This window comes from Centruroides sculpturatus, unplaced genomic scaffold, assembly GCF_000671375.1.
Source record: "Centruroides sculpturatus isolate CEXI.00-Female unplaced genomic scaffold, Cexi_2.0 scaffold452, whole genome shotgun sequence".
NCBI classification, from domain to species: domain Eukaryota; kingdom Metazoa; phylum Arthropoda; class Arachnida; order Scorpiones; family Buthidae; genus Centruroides; species Centruroides sculpturatus.
The window spans coordinates 6,027-18,030 of NW_019384638.1; the positions used below are offsets into that span (position 1 = coordinate 6,027).

Consider the following 12,004-nt stretch of genomic DNA (forward strand, 5'->3'; position numbering starts at 1 on the left):
TTAACCCTTAATGCTCTTTTTCTCCCCCCACTTGGGTATTTCTAAAAATCCCTTCTTAGTGTGCGTTGCCATGGCGTACCCTACTAAAACGCAGACAAAAACAAAAAATCGCATCTAAAATAGTACAGTAGAAGCCGTTTTTCCGGTTAACCCTTAATGCACTCCCTCTCCCCCCACTTGGGAATTTCGAAAAATCCCTTCTTAGTGTGCGTTTTCATGACGTACCCTAACTGTGTACCAAATTTCACCTCTCTAGGTCCAGCGGTTTGCTCTGGGCGATGATGAATCAGTCAGTCAGTCAGGACAAGTCATTTTATATATTTTGATTAGTATGTAGTGATAATAATAAAGCCACTTCTGATGAAACCGAAAAGTACTTTAACTAATAACGTGAGACCTGATAAGCTTGGCGTAGGTATAAGTCGAATAAAGAAAATTAGGAATGGTGGAATTGTAGTAATTTAAACCATAGGAATGAGGTAAACTACTTTAAATTGAATGTCGAATAAATTCCAGGTTTAGTATCATGTTTGCCAAAAAAGAGACCACTATTAGTCAAAATTGCTTCCATTCCGAAAACCATTAATAAAGAGGATCTTGCATTAGACATTTTTGAGCAAAACCCGTACTTTTTTCCAACCTATACTGAACGCACTTTTGTTGAAAACGTTAACGTAAGGTTTCCGCTTAACCAAAAAAAAAATGAAAATCATATTTCCTGGATTCTTGAAGTATCTCCACAAATTAGAGAAAATATGATAAAAGCAGCAAAAATCCATCTTCTTTGGAAAGCCTGTCCTGTCTGACTTTCTCCCTATAACACAGTGCTATCGCTGTTTATCATTTGGACATTTTGCGAAAAATTGTTCTTTAAAAGAAAATGTGTGTAGCCATTGTAACGGAAACATTTATATAAAGATTGTCAAATGACAAAAACAAACATGAGTCACCGAAGTGTGCTAATTGCTTAAGAGAAAAGAGAGTACAGAATTGTCACAACACAATGGATAAAACTTGCCCAGTGTATCTAAGAGAAAAAAAACTAAATTCCAACAAAGGACGGACTACATAATACAGTGATCTGCAAGGTTACTTCACAACTCAGGGATTAACCGGTGTCTGGAGATTGTGATCTGACATTTGGTGTTTTGGAACTGTAGAATGAATATCGCTGTATAATATTTGATTATTGTATAATTTTAATTAATGATCTTAGTTCTTTCTGATAATTGTTACTAAGGACCATACATTTTGTCATATAAATTGTATGTACTTAGCGTACTTTGAATTTCCTTTGTTGTTTGTACTTTGGTGTCATTGACACACTTTTAATGTCAAGTATTTCTCTCTAATTGGCAAGTTGCTGATTATTGTACTTATTTATTGTGTCTTATGTATTGTATAATCAAGTATATATATTTGATAATAATGGTAAACTTTACATATTTTTCAGTAGTAACAGCAACTTGTCATGAATTTGTATATAGTTGCATATAGATCAGTTAACTTGTTTAGTTTTTATTTTGATTTTCGTGTTATTGATGTATTATTTTATGTATTTTATTTCTCATGTTCTTTTAATTCTTCATCATTAGAGTTATGTGTACATCTATACCCGAGCATTTTAATTTCTTTGTGTACAACCGGTAACGCACCAAAGCGGGGCCGGTCTGTATATATATATATTATATATGTACAATAAAATAATGGAATGAATGAATGTACTGTAAGTACGCGAATTATCGATGAAATATTCAAAGCAGTAGACAAATAATGGCGGCACTTCCCGTTCACTGAAGCGCGTTGTTACTTTGCAGAATATAGATCACATGTCATAGTTGAAATTCTGATTACGAGTGGCTATTTCTGGAATTTTTCGATGTTATTCTTTTATGTATTTAGACAAATATAAAGTGCTCTGTTTAAACCTGTACTTGACGAACATTGAAATTTTCGAAAGACACTCATCACAATATCGTGAATATTACCCAAACTTATTTATGAATGCTTTCCTTAAGTTAAATTCAAATACTTTCGTTTTCATTTATGAATTATGAACTGTCTTAATTGTTCGTTATCTTCAGAATGAGGTACTAAGAAACAATTCTATACATAATTTACAAAATTTAAGGAAAGCTCTTAAAAGTAGACAATACATAAAAATGTCTTCTAAGGATTTTATTTAAATTTTGTAAATACCTTATTGGTCCTAGCAATTTTTATCAAATTCTATACATATTCAACAATTCATAAAATAAATTTCTTTTCATTATACATATGATGGAAAGTAGATTTATTAAATTAAAATTTATAATTCATAAAAAATATTAAATAATTAACGTATAAATATATAAAATCTTAAATGTGTAGATTAAATTCTGAATTAATTAGAAAAATTGTAAATATAGTTACTCTTCTTTAAATTAGAAAAATATTTATTATGTAACTGCAGGAATTTTGGTCAAGCAAATTAATGATGTCGAGTTCTCTTTTCAGCTTTCAAAATTAGTCCCTTCACTTGTAGACCTTGGCCATAATAGTATTTCCTTTTAGAAGTATTAGACTCCTTTTGAATTATTTTTACTATTTTCTTTTTTTTAATTTCGCATCCTTGGCTATTAGTGGTGGACAACTGCTGACATGTAATTATTTTTAATTGCTTTAATATGCTCTTTAAATTAGTTCCTAGTTCTCTGACCGTTTCCCTTATATATACAGTGAAAACTGCTTAGGCGACCACCTGCATTCGACGGGCACCTGTCAAAACGGGCAAAAATTTCTGGTACCGAATAGTTTATCCATAGAGTCTTCGTATAAGTTACCTGTATTAAAATACATATTAAGAACTTCAATTTCTTTTAGTTGATCTATTCGCGTTGTCCTATTTAATATTTTTTGTATATATAAGGATTCTCATCCTTACACAGTACCACCTGCGTAACGCGACCGCGGGCATCGATTTTTGATCCGAAACAACATACAACACCTGTAATAAGCGACCACTTTCGCGACTGTATCTGGTCCAAACTATTGTTCGAACCCATCTCAACAACGTTTCCACCTCCTAATATAATGAATTAGTCTAAACTCTCGTTCGAACCCATCCCGGGCACTTCTCCCACCCTTGAAATTAGGTGCAGGTGTTAATAAATTAGTCTAGTAACAAAGGAAATTCATTTCAGTTTGTTGGAAAATGTCCAAAAAACGAAAGAAAGGCAAAGTTCTGTCGTTAGAAGATCGTGTTAAAATTATCAGAGAAAGTAAAAATGGTTTATCACAACGGCAATTAGTGGCGAAGTTAACTGGGAAAACGAAATTTGTTTTACCGTACACTTACAGTATTTTCCTTAGGGGTATAAAATATTGTACACGATACAATTAATCGGTTGATCTCATCGTTTGATAAAATTTATTTTATTTATTATTATTATTTTTTTGTTTTTTTAAGCTTATATACAGTACATGTGCGATAAATGGTTTCTGTATCAACCTACTTTATTTCCGCGATATTTATAGAAAAATAATATCCAAATAATTTTCACACGCAAAATATTCAAAAAACAATAAACGCGTTAATGCAAAAATCAACTTTACAGGCAACCTTCCTTTTTCGATTCCGCAATGACAATCGCGGAATGTAATGAAATCGTATAATAAGAAAAAATAATAAAATCGTTTTATTAATTAATAATTTTTCTTGATGTACTTAAGAAAATATTAAATATTAAAAAAATACGGTATTTTTAAAGTTAAAATAAGATTAAACTAACGAATACCAAAACCAAAGTGATGTAGAGGTACGACGCGCTTGCATATCGATGACGTAATACACGTAACGGAGGGGAGAACAAAAACAACCGAGCCGAATTAATTAAGTCCGAAAAAAAAGTGTGCATTATAATCGAGAAAATGCGAGTATTGTATTAATCTTTAAAATATTGCTATTAAATCTGTCTTATAAGATCACCACGACTCCTGTAAATCGAGTTATCCGATAAGAATAAAATACAATATCAATATAGTCCTATCGCTGAAAAAATTTGCTTATTTTTGCTCACCTCGAGTTTTGCTTTTAGTAGAAATGGCTAAAAAGTGCGCAAAATACGTACGGAAATATGTTATTACAAAACCCCCTGTATTGGACGACCACCTGTCTAAAAGACCACTCCTTTATTGTTTGTACTTTGGTGTCATTGACACACTTTTAATGTCAAGTATTTCTCTCTAATTGGCAAGTTGCTGATTATTGTACTTATTTATTGTGTCTTATGTATTGTATAATCAAGTATATATATTTGATAATAATGGTAAACTTTACATGTTTTTCAATANATTACGTACGGAAATATGTTATTACAAAACCCCCTGTATTGGACGACCACCTGTCTAAAAGACCACTTTTTGAAGGAACCGTGAATGGTCGCCATAGACAGATTTTACTGTATATATACAGTATTGCACACAACTACATTGAAATTTTAAACATTTTTAGTATCCCAAATGTTTTGTTCTGTTGTTTGATTCCTATTTATTAATTCAAAAATACTATATAACCCGATTATTTACGGCAATTGTGGGTGTGTATTTGCTAAGTATCGGGCTTCGGTGATGTTTATATTTGTATGTTTGATCATTATGATTTATTTTATTCAATATTATTAATTTTTTTATTAACTATATTTTTATTTTTTGTTTTAAGAAGTATTCTATTTAGCCAATCTTTAATTAAGAATGTTTTTAATAATAATCACTGCACATATACATATTAAGAACTTCAATTTCTTTTAGTTGATCTATTCGCGTTGTCCTATTTAATATTTTTTGTATATATAAGGATTCTCATCCTTACACAGTAAAATACAGTAAAAATAATTTAAAAGGAGTCTAAATACTTTTAAAAGGAAAATTTATAAACATTTTGAGATAATTTCTGGTTTCAATTTCATTAAATCATTAATAATGAAGGTATGCAACTGCACTCCTCCTGGTATCACTACAATAATATATAAAAACCCTGTAAAGGTGAGTATAAAGTTTCTTACTATGTGATTTATTTACGAGTATAATTTTAAATATGTGCTTCTTATCTTGTGTTTTAACTTTCATTGATTTTAATAATGTTATTTTTTTGAAGATTTGGATACTAAATGTGTATTTACTAATCCGGAATGTAGACCGAAATTTAATTTATTAACAACTGTAAAACAACTGAAGAGGGAAGATACNAAATACATATTAAGAACTTCAATTTCTTTTAGTTGATCTATTCGCGTTGTCCTATTTAATATTTTTTGTATATATAAGGATTCTCATCCTTACACAGTAAAATACAGTAAAAATAATTTAAAAGGAGTCTAAATACTTTTAAAAGGAAAATTTATAAACATTTTGAGATAATTTCTGGTTTCAATTTCATTAAATCATTAATAATGAAGGTATGCAACTGCACTCCTCCTGGTATCACTACAATAATATATAAAAACCCTGTAAAGGTGAGTATAAAGTTTCTTACTATGTGATTTATTTACGAGTATAATTTTAAATATGTGCTTCTTATCTTGTGTTTTAACTTTCATTGATTTTAATAATGTTATTTTTTTGAAGATTTGGATACTAAATGTGTATTTACTAATCCGGAATGTAGACCGAAATTTAATTTATTAACAACTGTAAAACAACTGAAGAGGGAAGATACGACTCCAAAATGCATTTTGTTAAAGGTACTGTACTTAAAAATAATAAAAGAAGTGTGTGTTATAATATAGGGGAGAAGAGGAAAAGAGTACGCACCCTTATGTTATTTTTTGCATTTCTCAGGTGTTTGTTGTTTCATCAGAATACATTTTTGTCAGAATATATATCATTTAATACCTTACAAAAATATTTCTAAATGAACTACCTTTGAACAAGACTTTTGAATTAACTTATTATAATAATCATCAAAGGAATCCGAATTACATCACTTAATGTGAATTATTTCGGCATTTTAAAACGAAGTTTTGTTTTAAATGTGTGTTTAAATATCACATATAGACGAGAAATTCCGTATATTTTTTAAAATTATTATTTTGAGATGATAGTACTTTTTAGTCATTGTTTTCACCTTTAAATACTAAAAGAACCTTTTAACAAGCCTAATAGAGCGGCCTGGTAGCGAGAAGGAGCTCGACATATTCGGAAGAAATTTCTGGGCTATTTCGACCTAGTCGGATTCGTTCTCGGGTCCCTCTAAGCAACAGATTGATGCCTCAGCCGCGCGTCGATACTAATATAAAAATAATACAATAATGTTAATTCCAAATAAATGTAATTCAGATAACAATTGTGTTCGTTCATTATTAGCTTTGACTGGAAGAAAATTTGTGTTATTGAAATTATCCTTATGTGTGGTTGAGAATATGTCTGATATTATTTCAAAATTAAAATACATCAAAAGACAAATATCACTTATATAAATTTATAATGTTACACAGTAGCTTTGTAATTGACTTCTTAATCATATTGCTAGGATTTGGCTAAAAATTGTCTGAATTTTGTCGTAGCAGATATTGTAGAATATAGGCTAAAATAATTCTTATATGGAAATTTCAAGTCTCTTTTGTACAGCCACGTGTACGTAATGGATAAATTTTTCGGTCCCAAAACTGGCCGTCAAAAAGATTTCACTAATACTTGATACATATAAATTCCAAAAATAAGCATAATTATTAATTAAGCTTATACCTTTCGATAACATATTCGTAGTTTAAGAAATGAATAATAATATAAAAACTTAGATGCTTTTATTTCGTTTTTTTAATTTAAAAATAAAACAGAAACAACATGGTCTAGAAAATGTCGAATAAATAACCCATCTTATCTAAACTATTTGAAAATTACTAATATCCTTCAGTGACACATTCATCTTGTCTGTCTTCTAATCTTAACAACACAAAATATTTCAGAGTTTCCCATTCCATCCTTATTCACATTTGTAGTTATTAAAACATAGCCATTTAAAAATCTGTGAAGGAATATGAACGGGTGGCATCAGCCAAATCCTGATGATACTTTTCTGATTTTCTTTTTTGGAAACTTTACTGTATTTTTTTTATTTTTCTTTATAAAAACACACGTTATAAATAATTTTTTAATATTAATCTTCACCGACCAAGTATTCTTTAAGATTACTTTGAATATAAATAATATGTTCTATCAAATTACCATACATCTAAAAATTTTATGCTACAAGTAATAATATGAAATCAGTTTTATTCAGTATAACGATATATTGAATTTAAGAATAATATAAGAAATATTTAATAATAATCATTCGTTTTTTTATATATATAATAATTAAATGGGAATGTTTTTTGACTATATATTTTAATGATTCTAATAATTTTAAATGACAAAAATAGTATATGTGCTTTTTAGTTTATAAAATTATAACAACAACTACAATCTCATTATAATTTAATCCACATAATAAAATATATAACATTATAATTAATATACACATTAATGTTTACAGTTTCAAGTAGCTAAATTAAAATTCTGCATAGAAATTGTTCAAAATTGCAATTTATCACAGTTACATTATATAATAAAATATTCTTATAAGCATGATTTAAAATAATTATATCTTTATATTAACATTTCTAACATTCAAACAGTGAATATGCATAAATTTCAATTTTTCCAAATTTAAAGCAATTGTAAAACATTTAACATCAATAAATATCAAAAAATAATATTTTACTTTAAATATTAACAGTAAGAATATGAGAAATTAATCTCTTTCTGGTTTTTCTAAAAATATTCTAGAGAATATTTTTTGCAATTATAAACTAAGCTTTACAACATTATTTTCAAGCATTATTTGACAGAATGATTATCAATAATAAAATTCATTGAACATTCATTCTACCAAACTGAAATTAACACGTAAATGTAAAGTTTATTTTTCATGAAGTTTTTGATCTTCTACCTTAAAAAATATATTTTATTGGAATTATCCTCTGACATTTAATTTAATAAAGAGTAAAAAATATTGCACTTAATTAATTTAGTATACATCTCTTAAAATTAATGAATTCCATTACATATAATGTGATAATACTAACATAGTAATATCTAATCTGATTTGTTCTTTGGCAACAGTTATTCATTCGGTATTTCATTTAAAAATGTGCACACAGTGCAAACTATTACTTATAGACTATATTTGATGATTTAGAATTAGGATGGCATAGAATAAACTTTTGCTCTTCATAGAAATTTCAAATACATTAATTTTTATTATAATTGGAATATAGCATAGAACAATTAATTAAAGCGTATAAGAATTTAGTAAATATTTCATATCTTAAGCTATTATTCTAATTATTATGCTTTTTATACCTTATAAAATTAAAACTTTCATTTCTATTAATTATATTATTCAATAACATTTTAACAAATTTAAATACTAATTAAATTACATACATCATTAAAAATAATAATATAAAATTATTCAGAAAATTAATAAAAATAATATAAAATTATTAAATAATTAAATAAAGTGAATGCAATACTTGCAATTATTATAGTAGTACATCTCTTTTGGTAGTATAAGGAATGTTAGAAAGTGAAATGTTAATTTGGAAAAAGAATTAAAACATCAAAATCATTTTTCATTTAATAAAGTCTGTATAATAAAGAAAAATAAAATAAATAAAATGTAAGTTTCAATCTTTATTATATAAATTGTGATGCATTTAATTTATGAAGAACAAAAATAATTTTTGTCTGTCTATTTTAAAATAACTTATCAAAAATATTTTTCATATTAAGAAAATTTTACATCTATTATGTTCTATTTCAAAACACAATAATCTAAATTTAAAAATTCAAATTTTAAAAGTAGAAATGGCACATAGGTTGGACGGAGAAAGTTTAAATATAAATATTTAAAACTTTTATTCTGAAACATTAAATTCTATTTATTTCTATTTGTGTAAATAATAATGAAATTTGAGCTATTACAATTGAAAAATTATTAAATATCTAGATAATTTTTTTATATTATTTTATTAGTGCATATTAAACAAATTTGTATTTATTAGTTAATTTTATATTTCCTCAATAATAGTGATTTATGTAATTATTATATAAATCTAAAACAATTTATTATTTATTATTAATCAATAAAAATATATTTAAATTGTGATTACAGTATATGAATTATGTTTGGAAAAAGTAATATGTAATTATAAAAATAATAGAATAAAATACAATATGTATTCATGAAGAATAAGTATAACAAAAACAAATGTTTATTACATCAGTGTTTTTCAATTCCAAAACTTCAAATCTTGAAGAAAACTGTATTTNACCTTTCTGTTAAAAAATGATGTTAACTTTTACAATTGACATTATTTTAATTTAACATTTTTTTAAACAATTGTAAGGAAATCATTTCTTTTTCCAATACATAGATAGATCCAAATTAAAAACTTTAACATGTTTCTTTTACTATTACAAATATAAATTTAACTAAATAGAAAATCTAATTAAACACAAAACTCTTATCACCAATTATCTATTATTATTTGAATTTTTTGAAATAATTTTGTCTTTATCAATAAACAGATAGCAAGGAAAACCTTGCTATTAGAATTACATGACAAAAAATGGAATGAATTTTCTTTTTTATTAAATCAATGATTAATATATACTTCTTGAATGTTATGACAATATTTTAAAATTCATGAAAAAATTTTGATACCAAATTTTCATTTACTATTTAAGTATAGTGTATATAACTAAAGAGTATACTTCTTTATTGTTTATTTTTTAAAAATTTTATCTAGTTTTTAAAGATTTTAAATTTTCTTTTACACTTTTCCTTTTTATTGCAGTTTTATGTAAATAGATAACAGAAACGAATTATTTAATAAATAAAAATAAAGTATATAAGCTGAAAATTTTGTTGTTTTAACAAATTTATAAAATAAATTTATTAATAACAATTGCAAACAACAAATAAAAAGGAAAAGTGTATTTAAAATAACATGTAAGTAGAAGTTAACAAAATATTATGCAAAGTGTTAAAATATCTCAATATTTTTACTACAATGTGCAGTTGAATGAATCTTTTAAAATGTGAATAATAATGTATTTTTTTAAATACACTTATTCAGTCTTTGATTAATTGGCACTTACAGGTTATTTAAAAGTGGAATGAAATCAAAAATGAGAAAATACCTAAAAAAATTCATATAATAAAAAAAATCTGTTCGAATAAAAATATAAAAAGTAATCTATTACTTGTATTGATATTTGGAAAAGAAAATACTGTAATATAACATGAAAATGAATAGTTTCTTTAAACAAATTTTCTATTACGTGTTTATATTAAAATTATTATTCTATAATTTTTGGCAATTACTTTACAAAAATATATTTACTATACCATAAATAAATGCAATTTCAATAATGAAATACTTTTCAAATGATTACTGCAAAATTGCAATATATAATTTCGTTACAATTCCATTAATTTAAAAAGTTGTAAAGAATAATATGTAAAAAATAATAATAATATGTTAAAATTCAAAATAAAAGCATAAATATGAAAAATAAATTATTGTTAAATATCAATTCATTCAGTTTTTTAAAAATTTGGTTTATGAGAAAAATGAAAAACTATTAAGCAATAAACCAATAAATCTAGAAGAAAGAAAAAAATCAAAACTTTGATATTATTTTTTTGTTGTTGTTGTTTAATTTCTGTTTCTTTATTGTAGTAATAAATCATGTTCAGGCTTCAAGAAAATAAAAACTAAATCTAAATATTCTAAATAATTAAAAAGCCTAATATTTCATACTTTTTTGGAGTAAACTTTTAAATTACATTTACAAAATATTTTCATATTATATTATTAATAATTTAAAATTTAACAATTAAAGGAATTGCAAAAAATAATATAAATAAATAATAAATTGAAAGTTATCTGATGATTGTTGAACATTAGGATAATTATGGAAAAGTTGAAGAGCATGAGTTTATTACAAATTACCACTTAATTAAAATTCTCTTTAAATTATAATTATATACCATACTTATNATAACAATTGCAAACAACAAATAAAAAGGAAAAGTGTATTTAAAATAACATGTAAGTAGAAGTTAACAAAATATTATGCAAAGTGTTAAAATATCTCAATATTTTTACTACAATGTGCAGTTGAATGAATCTTTTAAAATGTGAATAATAATGTATTTTTTTAAATACACTTATTCAGTCTTTGATTAATTGGCACTTACAGGTTATTTAAAAGTGGAATGAAATCAAAAATGAGAAAATACCTAAAAAAATTCATATAATAAAAAAAATCTGTTCGAATAAAAATATAAAAAGTAATCTATTACTTGTATTGATATTTGGAAAAGAAAATACTGTAATATAACATGAAAATGAATAGTTTCTTTAAACAAATTTTCTATTACGTGTTTATATTAAAATTATTATTCTATAATTTTTGGCAATTACTTTACAAAAATATATTTACTATACCATAAATAAATGCAATTTCAATAATGAAATACTTTTCAAATGATTACTGCAAAATTGCAATATATAATTTCGTTACAATTCCATTAATTTAAAAAGTTGTAAAGAATAATATGTAAAAAATAATAATAATATGTTAAAATTCAAAATAAAAGCATAAATATGAAAAATAAATTATTGTTAAATATCAATTCATTCAGTTTTTTAAAAATTTGGTTTATGAGAAAAATGAAAAACTATTAAGCAATAAACCAATAAATCTAGAAGAAAGAAAAAAATCAAAACTTTGATATTATTTTTTTGTTGTTGTTGTTTAATTTCTGTTTCTTTATTGTAGTAATAAATCATGTTCAGGCTTCAAGAAAATAAAAACTAAATCTAAATATTCTAAATAATTAAAAAGCCTAATATTTCATACTTTTTTGGAGTAAACTTTTAAATTACATTTACAAAATATTTTCATATTA

At 25.0% G+C, this 12,004-nt stretch overlaps 1 protein-coding gene across 2 annotated transcripts in view; it reads right to left on the reverse strand.

Moving 5' to 3' along the window:
* Nucleotides 1-8,468: 8,468 nt before the first annotated feature.
* Nucleotides 8,469-12,004, reverse strand: part of LOC111625898 (AP-3 complex subunit sigma-2-like) — a 38,091-nt gene continuing 34,555 nt past the window's right edge. The window contains exon 6 of one of the 2 annotated variants that reach the window (XM_023369156.1): nt 8,469-8,668. In XM_023369156.1, coding sequence (XP_023224924.1) covers nt 8,648-8,668 — 21 coding nt within the window. In that variant the 3' untranslated portion in view covers nt 8,469-8,647. The remainder of the gene's footprint in view (nt 8,669-12,004) is intronic. The other variant, XM_023369155.1, reaches the window with a different exon arrangement.